The sequence below is a fragment of the Solanum lycopersicum genome, chromosome 8 (genome assembly GCF_036512215.1).
Source record: "Solanum lycopersicum chromosome 8, SLM_r2.1".
NCBI classification, from domain to species: Eukaryota; Viridiplantae; Streptophyta; class Magnoliopsida; order Solanales; family Solanaceae; genus Solanum; species Solanum lycopersicum.
This window is the reverse complement of record NC_090807.1, coordinates 61,088,524-61,109,010: the sequence shown is the minus strand read 5'-3', so window position 1 is coordinate 61,109,010 and position 20,487 is coordinate 61,088,524. Positions and strand designations below refer to the sequence as shown.

The 20,487-nt window shown below is 31.5% G+C and overlaps 2 protein-coding genes across 11 annotated transcripts; both read right to left on the bottom strand.

Moving 5' to 3' along the window:
- Positions 1-1,006: 1,006 nt before the first annotated feature.
- On the bottom strand, positions 1,007-8,878 carry LOC101267434 (uncharacterized). Of its 10 annotated transcripts, none has more exons than XR_011211250.1 (11): positions 8,753-8,878; positions 7,447-8,271; positions 7,202-7,363; positions 6,780-7,101; positions 4,663-4,706; positions 3,238-3,748; positions 2,863-3,165; positions 2,586-2,708; positions 2,077-2,501; positions 1,796-1,931; positions 1,007-1,616 (listed from the first exon to the last, which is right to left on the bottom strand). XR_011211250.1 is itself a non-coding variant. In XM_069288198.1 (9 exons), exons 7-9 carry the CDS (start codon positions 3,004-3,006, stop codon positions 2,265-2,267), a joined length of 504 nt encoding a protein of 167 aa, XP_069144299.1. In that variant the 5' UTR covers positions 3,007-3,165; positions 3,238-3,748; positions 4,663-4,706; positions 6,780-7,101; positions 7,202-7,363; positions 7,447-8,168; positions 8,753-8,874; the 3' UTR covers positions 1,882-2,264. The 10 variants fall into 10 exon arrangements, 2 of the variants coding, with proteins under 2 accessions (XP_069144299.1, XP_069144298.1); XR_011211249.1 differs by lacking the exon at positions 1,007-1,616 and adding an exon at positions 5,287-5,406 and having other exon boundaries at positions 1,833-1,931; positions 3,238-3,437; positions 7,447-8,168; positions 8,753-8,874; XR_011211248.1 differs by lacking the exons at positions 1,007-1,616; positions 4,663-4,706 and adding an exon at positions 5,287-5,406 and having other exon boundaries at positions 1,833-1,931.
- Positions 8,879-14,365: 5,487 nt separating this feature from the next.
- On the bottom strand, positions 14,366-16,331 carry LOC101263343 (uncharacterized). Its single transcript, XM_004245999.5, has 2 exons — positions 15,898-16,331; positions 14,366-15,049 (listed from the first exon to the last, which is right to left on the bottom strand). Exons 1-2 carry the CDS (start codon positions 16,232-16,234, stop codon positions 14,499-14,501), a joined length of 888 nt encoding a protein of 295 aa, XP_004246047.1. The 5' UTR covers positions 16,235-16,331; the 3' UTR covers positions 14,366-14,498.
- Between the last annotated feature and the right edge of the window lie 4,156 nt (positions 16,332-20,487).

Here is a 20,487-nt window from a genome sequence, read left to right as displayed (position 1 = left end):
AAATCTTAATCTAATTATCAAATGTATACCAGTCACACTTATATTATTATAACATGATACGTTCTGTAGAAGTATCATAATATTTAATTAGCAAAATTTATGATCAATATTTAATAATCATATTATTCTATATTGTTTAGAAATATATAATTTCTTATTATGTTTTCATTTTGTTTATAGCACATCGATGTGATTTTTTTACTATCTTCGTAAAAAAATTAAAACTTTGCAGCATGGATCAATAAAGATACACAACAACCCACTGCTTGTTCATGTCACATGTAAAAAATTGTTATGATAGGTATTACATGGACAATGATGATGATAGTCTTAATATACAAGAACATGTTGATCGCGCTTCAGTTGTATCTGTATATGAGAGGTCAATAATTAACATCATCAAAGGTTTTGAAATCCCTGATGCTTTACCATGGCATCTTGTAGATGAGGTCTACATTCCGATTAACTGCGATCAAGAATTCCATTGGGTGCTGGCAGTTGTTGAGTTGAAAAAGAGGGTGATAAGAGTTTTTGACTCATCAATATGCACAAGGAAAAAAGTCATTTCTCATGAGATAAAAATGTTGTCTAAAATGCTTCCTTTTTACTTACTGGACAGTGGATTCTTTGAAGAAACTGAGCACACAAAATTTGGTGATTGTCATGCATACAAAGACAACATTACTGGTTCACTTTTGGAGCCTCAAGTTGCTTTCATGATTGTAAAGTACACAATAACCTCAATAAGTGTGTTGTTTTTAATTAAATGCAGACAATACATTGGGTAAAGCACATGATACATGTGTACTACGTTACCCAAACACACATTTATTTTTTGAATTAAAAGTACATGAACATTGGCTAAAGCATATGTATCATGAGATATAAATTCAAGGATTATTGGGTAACATATCGTACATGATACATATGCTTTAGCCAATGTATCATAGACTTTTAATTCAAAAAACAAATGTGTGTTTGGGTAACGTAGTACACATGTATCATGTGTTTTACCCAATGTATCATCTGCATTTAATTAAAAAAAACAGACTTATTGAGGTTACCGTGTACTTTACAATCATGAAAGAAATTTGAGGCTCCAAAAGTGAACCAGTAATGTTGTCTTTGTATGGATGACAATCACCAAATTTTGTGCGCTCAGTTTCTTCAAAGAATCCACTGTCCAGTAGGTAAGAAGGAAGCATTTTAGACAACAATCTTATCTCATGAGAAATGACTTTTTTCCTTGTGCATATTGATGAGTCAAAAACTCTTATCACCCTCTTTTTCAACTCAACAACTGGCAGCATCCAATGGAATTCTTGATCGTAGTTAATCGGAATGTAGACCTCATCTACAAGATGCCATGGTAAAGCATCAGGGATTTCAAAACCTTTGATGATGTTAATTATTGACCTCTCATATACAGATACAACTGAAGCGCGATCAACATGTTCTTGTGTATGAAGACTATCATCATCATTGTCCATGTAATACCTATCATAACAATTTTTTACATGTGACATGAACAAGCAGTGGGTTGTTGTGTATCTGTATTGATCCATGCTGCAAAGTTTTGATTTTTTACGAAGGTAGTAAAAAATCACATCAATGTGCTATAAACAAAATGAAAACATGATAAGAAATTATATCATCTAAACAATATAGAATAATATAATTATTAAATATTGATCATAAATTTTGCTAATTAAATATTATGATACTTCTATAGAATGTATCATGTATAATATAAGTGTGACTGGTATACATTTGATAATTAGATTAAGATTTTTACCTCATCAGTCCAACATTTATTTGGTTGTGACATGGCATAGAACCAATTCTTGTTATTTGGAAAAACAACAACAAAGTCCATCATCGTAAATTCAAAAGAAGAAGATTTTGATTTGTATTTATCGTCTGATGGGTCCCTGCATATATGATACATAAGTTTGAGTATATGTACATGATACATAACAGTGACTTAATTACAATTTTTGTAAACAAAGTATCATGAATTAGTTATATAAAAAATAATTACCCCAAACACTTGCAAAAATAATGTATAAAACTTACTTATTGTTATGATTTTTTAGGAGCCCCCTTGACAACCAATTCATATAATCCTCAATAAGTTTCGGCAAAACTTGATCTGTAATGCCATATCCTTCGAACGGGAAATGGAGTTGAGCCGTATCCTTCAATTTCTCTTTTCCCTTCTTGCTTGACCCAAAAGAATTACAATATGGAGATTGAATATTTCTCTAAGACATTCTGTTTCTATGCGCAGGAGTGACTGAATTGGTTCTAACTCCAATCTCAGCTATTGGAATGTCAGTGGGTAATTGACTGTCGGTCAACAAGTACTGGCTGCTAGTTATATTCTGTGGATTGTAAGAATATAATAGTCTAGCATTAGTAGGATCTTTCCCCAAATCTTTGATAAGTGCATCTATTGCTGCTTGAGTTGATAGCGATATTGTTATTGAAGTGGAAGATTCCTGTATAATATGATGTAATGATTTTTAAAATAAATTTGTGTGTAATGAAATTGTGTGTCATAAAGCAAAATTCAAAAAATCTACCGATGCATCCATTATTGTTTTATCGAGCAAAACGTGAGGAATGTTGTGTTGAACATTGTCATCAACAACTTGCTCCATGATATGTTCATTTAAATCTTGGTGCGATTGATGTACGTCACCATCCTGAATATGCAGTTTTTAAATAGAAATTGTTAATATAATTTGTGTTGATACGTAACAGTGATTATACTCACGTGATACATAACATTGAGTATATGTGTATGATACATGATATCAACTAAATGAAAAATCATATACAATGTATCATAAACATTACCTTTGGAGTATCATTGACTTGTTGTTCACCCTCGTTTACAGAAACACCAACACCATCCTCAGCGTCATCCCCCACATCTTCGATGACTTGATGTTCAACATAGTTACCAGAAACACCACCACCATCCTCAGCTACACCACCCATATCAGAAAGATCAATCTGTATTTGCGGAGTTATTTGTTTCTCAAACTGAAATGTACTTGTATTAGTCTCAACATTGATGTTTTCCTTGCCTCAAGATTGCATCAATTGGAAGTGGTTTTCCTTTACCAATATAATCAGTTACTCAAATTTCTTGTCAACCTATAAATTATAAATACATTTAGGATAAGAATAAATTACATTTGATTAAAAAAATCAAAATAATTAACTTACCTAAGTTTTCAAATGTCCTTTCAACTTTTCAATATATGGAATTACATAGTTAACTTTCTGAGAATCTGCAAAACCATGTACATCAGCAGCCGAGTTCGATAACACATCTGGAACAGAACCATGTACATCAGCAGCCGGGTTCGGAGACACGTCTGGAACAGAACCATGTACATCATCAGCAGTCAAATTGGGAGGCAGATCTGAAATAGAAACATGTATATCATCATTCGTTGTCGGAGTCACATTTGATTGATCAGGCTGACTCGATTCTGAAATTTTTTTTATGTATAACCACTTTTTTTCTTCTTTTTGACGTTGGTGGAGGAGATGTATCAAACACTCTAGAAGATCTCCTCAATATCTGTTCGGGAGGTTTGGTGGAGAAATTATCAAAATCATCTTCCTCATTTGTTTGTACTAAGGGTGGTGAAGAAGAAGGAGCATGTTCAACTTCAACTAGGTCAAAAGCTTCAATTTCCTCTGTTGTTGGGACAATGTTTGAACATGCATTCTGAATGTATCACAACACATAAAACAATTTAAATGTTAATACAATACAACACATTAAATAATTAAGACAGATCACAATGTATCACAAGTTATAAATAACGATATTAAATAGACAAACTTAAAATAGTTTATTCTAATAGTAAAAAATTGATTCAATTTTACCTCTTGGAAAATGGTAGACATAAGCATTTCAAACTTTGTCTTATCAGACACAACTCTCCAATTGCACATTCTTGGATGACATTTCGTTCTTTCACAACAATTTCAGAATTTAACTAGGATGCACATTCGTATATTCATACGTTAAGTGCATACGACATCCCATATAATCGATACAATTTTTTGCTAACATCAAATCATGTCTAAGTGAACCAATGAGTTTTGAGAATGATAGCTGACCCCAAGGATAATCTTGATATCCATCATCTTCAACCATTAGAAAATCCACAATGGATATAGTTGTATTATCAAGAGTAGACAATACGAATGTATGAATAAAGAACAATATAGAAATTTGGAGTGCATCAATGATCGTTCTCCAGTTACACATCTTAAACCGTTGAACTAATTGATACTTGATAACACTATTAACTGCACCAGAAAAATCTTTTTTGGAAAAACATACAATTAGTTGATTCTAGGTATTGGAAATCATTGGTATTGCCTTTGACTTTAGGTCCAGTTAATATTGCAAATTCATCTATACCAAATTTTAGGATACACCCGCTTGAGTGTCTAATATGCAACACATTAAGGTTGCTTTGTTCCAACTCTAACAACAAGCAATTAGTGATTTCTACATTTAGTAATATCTAAAAAGGGTCCAAAAATTGTATCCCTAAACAGTTGGATTACATTCTCCCAATATATTTTTCAAAGTCATTCAGAAAAGTGTTGTTAAAATTGACAGCAAACCTTATGGGATGTGTCGGTATCTTTTTTATCTTGTACTTGAGGGGCTGCAATTTGAAAAAAAAAATTTAACGATATTGAATATAAATACTAAATAAAACAACTAATACTAAATAAACAACTAATACCTTACTGATGCATGATATCAGTTTTCAAAAATTCATATAGCATAAAAAACATATGATACACATCTAATTCATATATCAAAGCATTCACTAAACACTATAACACACTGAGTCGATATGTATTAAACTTATTGTCTGATACATTATAACTATTTTCAAATACTCATGATATATATAAAATCATCTGACACGCAATTGATTCATGTATCAATGCATCGACTTAACATTATAACACACTGAGTCGATATATATTAAATTTATTGTATGATACATGATAACAATTTCAAATACTCGTGATCCATAGAAAGGCATCTGACTCGCAATTAATTTATGTATCATAAAATTAAATAAACACTATAACACACTATAAAGATATGCTCAAACGTACTATAATTTTAAAAACAATTTTAAAAGAAGTATAAAAAAGACATAACTGAAGCAATGTCGGCCTGACAATAATGGTTGATGATGCTTTTCTCTGTTTTTGGTGTATTTTACCAACCTTTTGATTTAGATGATTCCCCAATATCTTTGTTTGAATCCTTCCGAACATTCATAGGATCATGCAAAAACTTTTTTCTATTTTCTTTCCAATTTTTCATCGTCCGAATCATAAATCCTCCTATTTGTAAAAGGATCCATTAATATGATGTAATAGAACGATGAACAAGAAGAAAAGAAAAAAAAAGAACGAATGATGAAGTAAGAAGAAGAAGAAGAAGAACCAGAGATGGATGATGGAGTAAGAAGAAGAAGAAGAACCAGAGAACAATGGTAGTTCCAATTTTCAGAAATTTCAGATTTTTGAATTTTGAAATTCAAAAATTGCATATTAAATGTTGCGAAACGTGTTTAATGAAAAGTAATAATTCAAAATTCAAAAAGTGATTCAGAAGATTGAGTGTTTTAGTGGAGAAAAAATAGACATGACATTGGAGAAGTGTATGTTATAGGAGAGATAAGGCTACGTATCTCTAAACTTCTATGTTATAGGAGAGATAAGGCTACGTATCTCTAAACTTCTATTAAAATTAAAAAAAAAGAATTATGTAATATTTAAAAAAAGAAGGGAAAATTAGAGAATACTAAACTTATAGTTGTGTACTTAAGTTATTTTTCCATTTTTTAATCCGAACTACATATTAATGTATTCGAGACGGTATTTATTGTGTCCGAGATACATATTAACGTATCCGAGCTTCAATTATTGTATCCTATTTTTCAAAATTTTAAGCAATTTATGTAATCAGATACTTATTAGGAATAAATTGTAATTTCATATTAAAGCTATGAAATTTATATAATTTTCACAGAATTTGTTGGGTAAATCTATGAATTGATAATTGACTAAAGGTGTATATGAGACGAAACACAAATGTTAAACCCTTTTTCATTGTGCAATCGGGCTATTTATGAAAAAGGGGTATATAAGAGTACATATTTCAGTTTATTATGTGTGTTCTGAAGTCAAGTGATAAACAAAATTATCATGAAATCAAAAAAATAAAAAATGACCAAAAAGAATCTCAAACTATTTAAAATGAAAAAAAAAATTCCTTCCATTTAATTTTTGCCAAATAATACCCTTGAACTATTAAAAATAGGACAAAAATTGTCCACGAGGTTAGCAAACTGATCCCATTATCCATATTCGGACCTCCAAGTTTCATGTATCCACTTTAAAAACTTTTTTTATTACTCCCTATTTAAAAACCTTGAGAAAAGATTACCCATTTATTCAATTATATAGACAAAACTACACATTTAAGTTATTAAAAGATTAATATGCATAATTATATTACACAGGGGCCAAAATGGTAATAACATAATAATATAGTGACCATTACAAGTAGAGTCATAGTTCTTGATATGTTAAAACTTACTTATAAGCCAAGCACATATATACTACATAATATTAGACAGACAAAACAGGGCATAACAGGCAAACTAGGTGCTACAACAAAAATAATGTGTTAGCAAAATCATGGCACTTACATGTCTTCTTCATGTTCATATCCACCTTCCATATCGATTTCCTCAAATGTGAATTTAATATTGGGTGATGCTCTGCGGAATTCTTTCATCTCATCGATCATTTGCTTACACAAACGGAAAAGGTAAAGTGTACAATTCCAAATGAAGATCTCCTCAAGTACCAAGGCAGATGCCAATATAAACTTCATAAACTCCATTTCCATCTCGAGACCAGTAAACATGTTCACTTTAACTCTTTGAAGCTTCACAGCACCGCTTGAGGATGATTGTGCTCGTAGCAACTCTACAACAGGTTCAACAATATCCCCACCGACACTTGGTACTAAAGAATATTTGAGGAACCGTTAGTTAAGCGAGTTCAGATAAATAAGAAACCATGTTCAATCACCTTAATGAGAAAGAAAAAACAAGAGTGTGCTTACGAATTCAAGTGTAAGATCTTGTAATTTAGGACAGCTTGTAATCAAGTAAACTGCACTTGAAACCACCTCGGCATTTCTTAAAGACATGGACAAAATATTGAGAGATTTGATATTGTACAGCGCAGTTGGGGGACTCTCTGGTAAACCTCCCTTGATCAAGTACTAGAAGCAAGTCAAAAATTACTTTAGCACACCAGTCAGATTCATCATTTAATTATGATAGTGATATCACAAATGTACATTACCTCTAATATTGCACCACATATATCCAGCTCCAGCAGTGAAGGCATGTAATGGAAAAACTTTGGGAAATTAGAGCAAACAGGAGATGTATCATTCAAAAGTCGTCGTCCAAGGATCGCCACAGTAACTTTTTCAAGCATAGGAGCATTTTTGAAGGAAATGGATTTTGTTTTTCCAATAAACTCACAGAATTTGAGATTAGCGGCATCAATTTCAAGGATGTCAATGTTTGTGCAGCAACGCAACCTCAATCGTTCAAGCAACGGGCTTTTAGAGATGAGATTAGTAAATATTGATGGATCAAAAGTGACGCACAAGATCGAGATTAATAAGCTTCTCAAACCCTTTGAAACCGAGTGGAGGGTGGAACAAGCAATCTTGAAGTTCCAAACACCTTAGCTGCTGGAATGTAAAAAGATGATGAGGTGATTGATATTTGTTTCCAATGCGTACAACAAGGGTGAATTCCTGGACATTTTTCTTCGACGAGAAGTGCATCCAATGATCAATATCAGGACAACTCGTAAAATTACGGAGTCTAAACTTCAATATTGGTCCTTTATGGACTAATAGGACTTGGTAAATAATTCTCTTGGCTTCTTCATCTTGTTAGAAATACTTGTAAAACTCATCATTAAAATCAAGTTCTTGACGTGTTACCCATTTGTAACTCCAGTCTTTTGACAAGATACTAGTCTTCACTGCATCTTTCCTAGGCAAGCACCTAAGAATAACATCGAGAACATTACAAGGCAAATTACTAATTGTATCTACACCAGAAGTCGAAGCATTCCTCATGGTCTAGCAAAATAAGTTTGACAGCAACTCTGAAAATTAAAATCAGGGATGAAGGCAATATCCAAATACAATTCAGTAATGTGTTGAAAATAACTAGTGGTTCAACGTCATTAGAGAATGATACATGATTGAGCACGGGAAAGAACATGACCTAATAGGCAAATTGCTAATTGTCTTTACCAATATCCATCTCTAATTCTTACATGCAATAGCTTCGAACCCTAACCTAATATTTAAGTGAGCCCACTATCCACCAAGTGATTTCAAAAAGAATCCGGAATTAATATTTCACACCATTTCTGGCCAGTTGATGGGTTGAAAATCACGATTTCTAAGGTTCGAATTCCAGCGGCGTGAAAACACAAGATGATTTGGACAACTTATGGTACAAGTGAATTAGTCGGTTAACAGAGACATGATTATCCATAAAAAAAAAAATCCCAAAGAAAACCTAATCTGATGGGTTGATGAAGATCCACAGAGACAATTAAGTTTATAAAAAATGCTTACCAGTAGTGAGACTGAGAGAGATTAAAGCCAGAGGCAATACCCAAATGAAGGACGGATTGGGGTTTATTTGAAGAACCCTTTTATAATAAAAAATAATTGATAAATGAGTCATTACTTTTGTCTCTAATTACTTCCCATTAATTCCTTGTACTCGTCCCTAATATCCTCAATTAATTGCCTTAAAAAAAATTATTTTTTGAAAATTTTCACTACATGGTAAATTGATAAATTTAATATGTTAATAACTGTTTTTTAACAAGCATATCAAGTCAAAAAAGCAGATAAAGTAATTAGAGATTTGAGATATTGATAGAAACAAGGATATAATTAATAGTGCACTTACAAGGGGTATATGAGTGCCTTTGTGCCATTGATACAAGCCAGAAGAATCACATGTGAGACCCGGGTTTAAATTTAGTTATGAAGTCTTTTTCACTGTTTTTTATTTTAAGTTTAGCTTATAGCTCATATTTAAACTAAGATAATATTGATGCATCTGAAGCATCCTTTCTGATTGTTTTTTTTATAAATTTAGATTAGAGCTTTTATATATATATATATATATATATATATATATATATATATATATATATTAGCTCCATGTCCTATGTCTAGTAAGGATATAAATATTAAATTATTCATTCACAAACGAATTTTATTTAAAAATTGAAAAACTATATCACAATAATTCACTCTTTGTGTAAATGAATAGCAAATATTAGAAATATTTATTTAGTAAAGATGAACTTTCCCTAATAAACAAGAGGAAGCCATAAATTAGAAGATAAAAAACGTAATAATTTTGTCAATAACCGAGTCACTGATTTTATAACAGAAAATTGACATGTCTGAGAAAATATTTAAATTGTAAGTCTTAAATTTTTAACTATCGTGTGATATGGGTATTGCATTGTTTCTAATCTAAGTTGCTCGAATTCTTTCACTTTCAATATCACACTCATGTCAACACAATGGGATGTTGCTTAGTGGAGGTGAGATTCATATCCAATCTGGTCAACTAGTTTGAATACTTTGATCAAATTCGAGGGAGAAATTCTAAACAAAAACAAATATGAAATTGAAGAAAATGGAGTGCCTTGTATGTTTAAATTTCTATTATCACTCTCATTCTCTTTTTATCTGTTTCTAGGATTCTCCTCTTGATAAATTTTATCTCCGTATGTTCTATGTATATGAATTATTTTTAGCTCAATCCCACTCCATCCATACATGGATCTATATCCACGAATCTTAAAGTTTAGATCATACAGGATCCGACCCGACCTCTAGAACCTGAGTCCGAGCAATATAGGATCTAAGTATGGAGCGAAAGATCTCATGACAACATCTTATGCAAATACATTCTGGAATGAAAATCTCATAACAAGTAGAGTTGTCAAAATGGTTGGCCCAACCCTAATGAGCTAGAAAGTTAAATAGATTGAGGCGAGTTGCCCTTTTAGTTAAAGGGCAAATAAAATAGCGGTCAGCCCAGCCCTAAGCGGGCCACAGGTTGGGACGGGTTGGCCCTTCAACAAAAAAATGAACAATATTACTCTCTTAGAATGAGTATATGAGATAATCGAATGTTGACGTCTATGAACTAAACATCAATACATACAAAAAAAATTTTATGAATCACGCACTTCATCCAATACTTACAGAAATACATTTATGAATCTCACACTTCGATGAATGCTTACCAAAAAATACATAATAGTCTACGTAAGATTTAGCGAAAAAATATTGATTATTCAACCATTTCTCCCAAAAAAACAAGCTAGTTTAGAAGTCTTGATTTTTTATGCTTTTAACATATTTATTGATAAAACATTTATATATGTGTGTGTGTGTGTGTGTGTGTGTGTGTGTATGTGTATATATATATATATATGTATATATATACGTATATATATGTATATATATATATATGTATATATATACATATATATGTATATATATATATGTATATATACATATATATATATATAAATATTCATAGCCCACAGGCTGGCCCATAGGCTTGCGTGTTGGCCCTACGAGGCTAGCGGGCCAAGTGAGGTTGGGCTAAAAAGCCTCATTCTTAAATGGGCCAAAAATAATTATGCCCAACCCCACTTAATTCAAGAGCTGAATTGAGTCGGCCTCGCGAATCAAGCTCATTTTGACGGCTCTAATAATAAGACAGTAATAGCCATGTGAGCAACAGGAATAGTTAAATCTAAACTCTCATAGATCTAAATGGATGTGTTTGTCAATTATTCATAACCTCTGAATTGACTAGATATATGAAAAAGGATATATCTATCTGTCCTGTTAGACCCATATAGTTAGATCTCTAAGAAACTAACAATTAAGAGACTAATATTATTTATAAAAAAGAATGATTCAATATTTATTGTGTAAAAATGATATCAAATTTGTTTTATTCTTTTTTCGGTGGAAACAAAATTGTGTATAATGTATGTATCATCCAATATATTTTAACTTTTGCTCGTAAAATCAGTCAATACACGTCTTTTTGAACACGGCGGCTTCTGATTCTGTCACACTTTGAATTTGATTGAAAAGTCATAACATACACAAAAAATAATACTCCTATCTAAGCAAAATCATGGAATTTATATACCTTCATACTCATATGCGATCTTACAACTCTATTTGTTCAAATATGAATTCAACATTAGGTGATGTTCTGCGAATCATCATTTGTTTGTACGAACAATAAAAGAGACCTTAAGTACTGTTGGAGTGACCAAAATAAACTTCATAAATTCTATTTTCATCTCAAAACTTATGACAAGTTCACATAAACTTTTTGAAGTTTCTCAGCACCAAATGAAAATGATTGGCATCGTAGAAATTCTACAACAGGTTCAGCAATATCCTATATAGTCACATGATCCTAAAAGAATCAAGGAACAATCAATTAGACGAATTTGGATGAATGCCGCTCAAGCCAATTAATGGTCTTAAGTCAAAAATATATATATATATATATATATATATATATATATATGAGATTCAAGTTTCTTTTTTAATAAAAAATGTTTTTATTTTTTTATAGTCTTAAACTACAGATATATATATATCAAAATATTTTTTAATCTTGTGGTATTAAACAAATCATGTGGAAGTTAAATTTAAAATTTGATCCATAAAAAAAAATTCTTTAATGTTTCGAAACAAACTAAAAAAACGTAATAAATTAAAATTATATAGTGTATTTTTCTTTATTAAAAAAATCTAATACTCCTAATAGTTTTATTATTGCTAAAAAAAAATTAAACCCTTCGATTTTGGAGGCTAAGGTATGCCTCTTTTTTAAAGGCACTAAGCACCCTTGCCGATAAAGTACAAATCATATTAATTCAATCACCTTAATGAAAAAATAAAAACAAAAACAAGAGAGTGCTTACAAATTCAATTGTAAGATCTTGTAAAGACATGGACGAAAAATTACAAGTTCAATTATCCCAAATGTATGATACCTCTAATGTTGAACCGCACATATTCAGTTTCCGCAGTGAAGACGTGTAGTGAAAGAACTTTGTAAGATTGGAACAAAAAGGAGATGTATTCGTCAAAACTCATTCTCCAATAAAACACACAGTAACTTTTTCAAGCATAGGAGCGTTGTGGAAGGAAATGAATTTTGATTTTCGAGTAAACTCAAAGAAGGCATCGATATCATGGTTATCAAAGTTTGTGCAGCAACGCAACCTCAATTGTTCAAGCAATGGGCTTGTAGAGATGAGATTTGTTAATATTGATGGATCGAAAGTGACATGCATAAGATGGAGATTATCAAGCTTCTCAAACCCTTTGAAACCGAGTGGAGGGTGGAACAAGCAATGTTGAAGTTCCAAATACCTTAGTTGCTGGATGTTAAAGGTGATGAGGTAAATGATTTCCTGATCTTGCATGAAGAGTGAATTCGTGGACATTTTTATTCGATAACAAGTGCATCCAATGATCAATATCAGGACAACTCGTAAAAACTAGATAGTCTAAACTTTAGTTTTGGTCCTTTATGGACTAATAGGACTTGGTAAATGATTCTCTTGGCTTCTTCATTTTGTTTGAAAGACTTGAAAAATTCATTATTAAAAATCAAGTTTTTCACGTGTTATTCATTTGTACCTCCAGTCTTTTGACAAGATACTGGTCTTTATTGCATCTTTCCAAAGCAAGCACCCTAGAATTCCATCGAGAACATTCTAGACAAATTTTTAATTGTATCTACACCAGATGCCCGAACATTCCTCATGATCTAATAACAAGTTTGTCAGCATCTCTAAAAATTAAAATCAGGGATAAAGGCAATATCCAAATACATTTCATCAATGTAGTGTTAAAAACTAGTGGTTCAATGTCTGCAACTGCATAAATTTGTATCATCTACCAATATCATAAAGAGAAAACAATGATACATGATTGAGCAGCAGCAAAGAACATAGTTTTGAAGACGATAGTGGTGAAGGCAAGATTTTCATAGAGGGATTCAAAAAATTGTTCTCTCGTGTGCAGGGGATTCACCCTCAGTAAACGTCCACCACTGGAAGATAGAATAACAGCGAATTTCGCATGGAGAGAACATCCAGGGGAGTAATGTTCTCTCATCTCATCTTGAAGAATGCCTAAATTGCTCAATTATATATCAAAGGAAAAAAAATTAGTCAACAGTACTTAAGTGCATTTAGCAACTCAACTGTGAATAACATCTATTCTTCTTTTAATTTTATTACATCAAAGATTGATCAATCTCAATGTGACCTGCTGCTAGGGAAGAATTGAACAATTTATACTTGTGCCTAGTATTCAACTCGAGATAGCCTACAAACCATATAGGGGATATAAACGCACAAAGCAAGTCCTATCAATAGGTTTGATTCCGAAGGCATTGAGGGGATTGATCCTGGGTCATCCACATGGATGACCACCTGAGTCAATTAGAAGGTTTGATTCCGAAGGTATTGAGGGGGATTGATCCACCTGAGTCAATTAGAAAGACACTTCTTGTGAGGTTCGAATTCCAACGGCAGGTTCAAATTCCAGCAACGGCAACGACACAATAATCAACAAGTATAACAAGTAGGCAAGGACACAGTAATCAACAAGTATAACTTGAAAGCAAGTAATACAACACGCTGATTTACCTAAGTTTTGTATGAAACACCATCCTTACAAAGATTAGACAAGATTTTAACAGAAAGTCGGGTTTACTTTGAATCAAACCAAACTTGCTATTTGCTGGTCAATGAATTACCATCACAATTCACAAGTTAGAGGGCATCATGACCTTATACAAGTGGAAAATGTCAACATCCAACAAGAAGAGAAGGTTACCTCCAACAAGAAGAGAAATGAGATGCTTATTTTTCCAGGAACTAATTCCAAGTGTCTGGATTCCTAGTACATTGACCTGTGTACACATCTATACAAACTTCATCTCTCAATATACTAAGCACAAATTGCACTGCCCTTCAAATGTACTAGGGCTTAACTGAAATTGTTTAAAAAATAAACACTACTGGCCTCTACAATCGAAGAGTATTACAGTTCCAGCATTTAGCTGTAAGAAAATTACTAAACTATATATTCCAAAATTCCTTCATAGGCAATATTTCTTCATTCAATAACTTCTTAAGATAAAAACAATGTTCAAGAGAGCGCAAGGCCCCAGACGCAAAGCAAAAGAAAAATTGGTTTAAAATAAACATGGTATTGTCAAGGAAAGCACACACTAAGTAGCTCTGGGAGCAGCCCATTCAACTCGAAGGATGAGATTGTCATAACCATAACCATTGAGCTTGTTTATGGCCCTCTCAGCATCTTCTCTGTTGACAAAGTTGACAAAACCAAATCCTCTGCTCATTCCCGTCTTTTGATCAATAGCAACATACACTCTGCTGACGTGGCCAAATGGACGGAACAGCTCCAACAAATCAGCCTCCCGAGTGTCCTCCGAAAGATTGGTGACCCTAACAGAGTTTTCTTCATTCCTTCTTCTCATCTCAGTCCCCCCACCACTTCCTCTCTCTGCTGCACCACCTCTCATGCTGGGAGGAACATAAGCACTCTTTTGAGAACCAGCACCAGCAGCAGGTGCTTCCCCCCTTGATGGTGGCCTATCCACAAAGGTCTCACTTGGCTGTGCAAGATCCTTGAAGGGGCATTTTGATGTCCAATGATCACCTTTCTTGCCACAGGTCCTACACACCATAAGAACAGCCCCTGCTTTCGCAATTTGATTCAAAGAGTCTCCACCAGATTTAGATTCGTCCTGCTTCGAACCTATTTACAAGAATCCACAAGCACAACAACAGGAGTTAGGTAACCTTCAAATTAAACTCAAGCCAGAGACTGGGCGTCCTTGAAACTTCAATCGTACACGCATAGACAGCATCTAATACCACAAAAAAAATCACTGGACAAGTAAAAGTTAAAATTTACATTTAGTGAAGTGGTGAAAGAGAAATACTCCCAAACTTTTTCTTGATCACCATAGCTGAAACCAATGGTGACAAACGCATACACTTGATGGAAACTCCCTGCCTCACTACTTGGATTGAGTAACCAATAATATGTGAACTTGAATCTATACAGGCGACATGTAATTGCACAACTCTATAAACTATATATAATATGCAATCCATGAGATGCTGGATCAAATTGTTTTTAGCAAACAACATTTATACTCAAATAGAAGACCAGAGATGTAGGCAGAAGAAAAAAAGAAAAATAAACCAACAATATGTGTCTTTGTTCATGGAATGGACTAATCTATGAAATAATTTCATACAACAAAGTTAAGAGCCGTGCATATTCATCCAAAAGGTCTTCTTTTTAAGACAAATCATCAAAAAGTTACTCCAGAACACAAAGGAACTCCAACCGAGTTCACAATGCGCATGGCTTGTTAATACATCAAAATCAAAACACGTTCCCTCTTTCCAGATCAGAGATCAGACATCTACCAAGTTTATTACAAATAAATTCACAACCACCATTAATTACAATGCTACAACGACCAATTGCACAATAAGCACGGCAGAGGAAAATAAACAAATCAACAAAAACCCATCAAATCAAAATAAAAACCCAATTCAGATCAACCAAGCACAAGAAGAAAAGATCCATACCAGGAGCTCTAGGGCGCTCAAGAATAATCTCCTCCGTAGAAACCATGGTGAGACGAGCACCAACATCCTCATGAACAGCATCACCAAACTTAGGCCAAGAACGGCGCTCAACAGCGCCTTTACTAAGCCTAGCATTCGCAAGCTTACAGATACGTACAGTAGTAGTAATTCTCACCTTGTTACCTTCCTCATTAAACTTGTATTCCACTATTTTCTTCAATCCATTACGGTCTGGCCCAATTACTTGCTTGGGCGGCAACAGAAAATCCAAGTCCTCCGCATCATCTTCTAGCTCTCCCCATCGAATTTTTGGTTGGTTTGCAGCTTCCACCGCCATTGTTATTTTCCGATAAGCCGCTAAAACAGAGAGAAATTTCGTATTAGGGTTTTATTTTCTATTTTCTGATGAGAAACAAAACTATAGGGGTACTTTTGGGATACAAATAGAGACGAAAAAAAAAGGTCGGTGAAGGAGATTGGGCTGGGCTTCTGTAATTGCAAAAGGCCTACTTTGATGGGTCAGTTGCTCGTAAAAAAAAAATAATAACACTCCACGCATATTTATTTAAGATGATATATATCAAGTTATAAACTTAATTTTTAAAAATAAACTTCTTATAGCAAATTATTATCGAATTATAGCATATCAATAAAAATATATTAATTAAAAAAATTACAAATAAATATTGAAATAATAATTAATTTGTTTAAATAATTACTTTTATTTTTTCAGTTACCTTTTTTAAATTAAACTCTTTAAATTTTTACTGATTAATTATACAGTTACCTTTTATAATTTTAACTTTTTAAAATAAAATTATTATTAATTAAATTCACATTATATAGTTACCTTTTTAAAGACAAAAACTAAATAATAGGGATTTGATTTTAATTTACACCCTATTTTACAGTTACCCAATAATTACCCACCCCCATTCAAATCAATACACTACAATTTTTCCCCAATACACTCAAATCTTCCCCCACAGCCTAAAACATCATCTTCCGCAAATTCCCTTACTCTTCCCCAAATCTTCCCATTATCCCTCACATGTCAGTTCATCCCCCAAATCAAACATCCATACTATGTTTGTATAGAATGTCGAAGAAAGGTAGTGAAACACCACATAAAGTAGAAGATTGGTCGATGAATCAAGATTTGAGGACTTTCATGCTCCTTCATTTAACATTTTGTTACAAACTCAAACACAAAAATCAACTGGAAAAGAGAAATCTAGGTCAGTGAAATCGAAGATGAAAAAAAACAAAAACAAAGAGGCAAAGGAAAGAGTGAAAAAGATAAAAGGAAAAGAAATTCAAACATCATCTGAGTTCGAGTCAGATTTTGCTTACGAATTAATAAAGATGGAAAAAAATAAAAACAAAGAGGCAAAGGAAAGAGGGAAGAAGAGGAAAGGAAAAGAAATTCAAGCATCATCTAAATTCGAGTATGATTTTGCTGACGAATTAATAAATACAAAATAAAAAAAAATAAAAGGCATTGAAATTGGTAGGTCAGAGATAAGCCACAAATAAACCAAAACAAATTGTTAAGGTCAGTAAAAAGATATTTTCAAATTTCAATAAAATGTACGGTTTAAGTGTGTTTAATTTTGATTTACTTGTCAATAGTATAGTACATGAAATTTGTATGATTTATATATGAGTTGAGTTTTTAGTATTGTATATTATAATTATATATGAATATTGTATGATTTGTGAATATATAATTGGATTACAACAGAGTATGATTTTTGATAAATAATAATGTATTAATGTTGTATGATTTTGTGTATAAAACAATTACTATATTTCACTATAGGAATGTATGCATTAATGTATTAACTTTGTATGCTATGTGTATGAAATGCTATATTGTCTATTACAATATCAGTGTATGAATAATGTATTAGTGTTGTATGTCGTATATTTTTTACTATTATTAAAAGTATTAAAGCTGTATATTTTTTATGTTCTGATTTTGATGTATAAATTAATGTAGTGGTACTGTTTGAGTAGTAGTTTATAGTTTAAAAGTCATAAATTATTATTTTTTTAAAAAATTAAATATGTATTAATATTGTATGCATTGTGTATGAACTGATGTACAATTTTTGTATGCTTTGTATATGAATTGAATTGAATGTCCATTTAACATAATAATATGTATATGATTTTATATGACATTATATAGTATGATAAATGTATTAATTTAATTTACCAATTTTATAGGAGAAGAAGATACAAATACATTTGTCTTCATGTATTAACATGAATGTGTTTGCGGATCTGTTGACCTTCCTAGGTCAACACAAGTTTCAACAATTCTTACAAGAAACACCGTTTGAATTTTTTTATGATTTGCATGACATAAAAATCCAATGTCAGATGTTACGACATATATTTCTTCTTGAAACTAAATATGACAGGGATGATATGTTTGTTATGAATGTAAATGGTACAAAATTACATCTTGGGTTAAAAGAATTTGCTGCTATAACCGGTCTAAAATGTGGACCAATTTCTGATTTTGTATCTATACCTATCAAAATAATTCATACAAACTTCATACACATTTAATATATCATTCACTGACATATACACTATTTCAATTAAACAAAAAGAATATAGTTTCTATACAACATAATACAAAATATATATTATAATTTCAACAGAAACATACATTGTAAGTTTAACAAAATATAGATTTTCATACACAATTAATACAAGTTTCTTATAAATTTCATACTCAATTAATACAATTTTCATACTTCACCAGTACACAGAATTACATCTTCTTACTTTTTGAATATTATCTGAGCAAGTTTTACCATTAAATATAAATTTTATATAATTTTCAGACATTATTCATACATTTGTAATACTTCACCTGTACAAAGAATTATATCTAATTATTATTTGTCTAGTTAATAAATGTACGTTTTTCTATTTTCTTCACAAATCAACTGACACATGAATCTTCAATTTAATTACAACTCAAACACATTTATATTTACTTATCGTTTTTCAAAATGCAATATGTAACTTGATTGTTTATCCAAAAAAAAGAACATACAAACTATATTTTAGATCTAACAATAATAAAAAAAAAATCGAACACTTTTATATATGTACAAAACAATAAATATAATTAAAACCAACAATTCATAATTTAAACAGCAAATCATAACAAAAATCAATATGATGAATTCCACTTTCCACCATGTTTTATTAATATCGACACATTGTTCTCCATCAAATCAAATCAAATTGTTTTCAACGCCAAAATTTATTCAACTACTAATAAAAAATGAAAGTAAAATCTTCAAATCTCAAAAAGACTGTGAAATTTTGGAAAACAAAATGACATGTACGTTCATGCCAATTTGGTAGAGCTTTTCAAGGAATTAAATCAAAAATTAATATCATTTAAACTAATTTGAGAGAATTAAGGCAACTAACTAATCTAAAAAAATTTAAAATCCCTTAAAACGTGCTAATTTATTAACAGTAATTAATAATTATATTTAATTTATTTAATAAAAGATCCCATTTTCCATTTAATTTGTCCGTTTTTTTAATTTATTTTTTATTTTAACAACTCTTTTTAATAATTTAAAATTAACATTATGTATTTTTTTAAAATGCTATAACTTGAGATATTAAATGTTATACAATGAAATTCAAACTCTAGTGCTATAACTTGAGAATATTACTATAAAAAATGTTATATACCTAATTTACACACAAAAAAAAATAGGGCAACTTTCACATATAGCAAACAAAAAATTCATATTTGTATGTTATAGCAAAGTTTGCATAATTGCGCTCCATAACAAACATATAACTGTATAATTTGTTATGCATTTACAACTGTATAATTCGCTGGCCTAAATTGTATAATTCGTTTGTCTCGCTATACATATACAATTGTATGATTCGTTGGCCTAAATTGTATAATTCGCTGACTTGTTTTGCTGCAATTGTATAATTCGCTGGTCTATTTCACTACAATTGTATAATGCGCAATTGTATAATTCGTTGGCCTGTTTCGCTGCAATATGTGTAAAAAATTTGCTTTGCATATAATTGAATCGAAGTAAAATGTTTGTATATTGTATAATTATAAGTGTATAGGAATAAGATAAATGTTTTTCTCTCGCTTTATACAAAAACAGAAACACAATTTATACACTTCTGTTGTATAAAGAGAGAGAAAATTGTATTTCACTGCAATTGTATAATTTGCTGGCCTTTTTCGATGCAATATTTTTATTAAATTTGCATTTATATACAATTGAATCGAAGTAAAATGTTTGTAAATTGTATAATTAAGTGTATAGTACGAAGATATATTTTTGCATGTATATATATAATTTTCTCTCGCTTTATACAAAACATAAAGCACAATTTATACACTTCTGTTATATAAAGTGAGAAAGGCAAGCAGAGGGAGAGTGGCGAGCAAGAGTTTTGGGAGAGAGGCGACTAGTAAACTTTGGCAAACGTTTGCTATGGGGCACAATTAAATCAAACAGTAGCTACTTTACTTATTTTAGGTTATTAATTTGCTATTACATACAATTATTC

Coding starts and splice junctions, on each gene's coding strand:
- LOC101267434 (XM_069288198.1), bottom strand. CDS start 3,006: ATGGGTGGTGTAGCTGAGGATGGTGGTGGTGTTTCTGGTAACTATGTT. Junction 2,709..2,862: donor AAGTCAATGATACTCCAAAG/GTAATGTTTATG, acceptor CTGCATATTCAG/GATGGTGACGTACATCAATC. Junction 2,502..2,585: donor AAACAATAATGGATGCATCG/GTAGATTTTTTG, acceptor CATATTATACAG/GAATCTTCCACTTCAATAAC.
- LOC101263343 (XM_004245999.5), bottom strand. CDS start 16,234: ATGGCGGTGGAAGCTGCAAACCAACCAAAAATTCGATGGGGAGAGCTA. Junction 15,050..15,897: donor TGAGCGCCCTAGAGCTCCTG/GTATGGATCTTT, acceptor TCTTGTAAATAG/GTTCGAAGCAGGACGAATCT.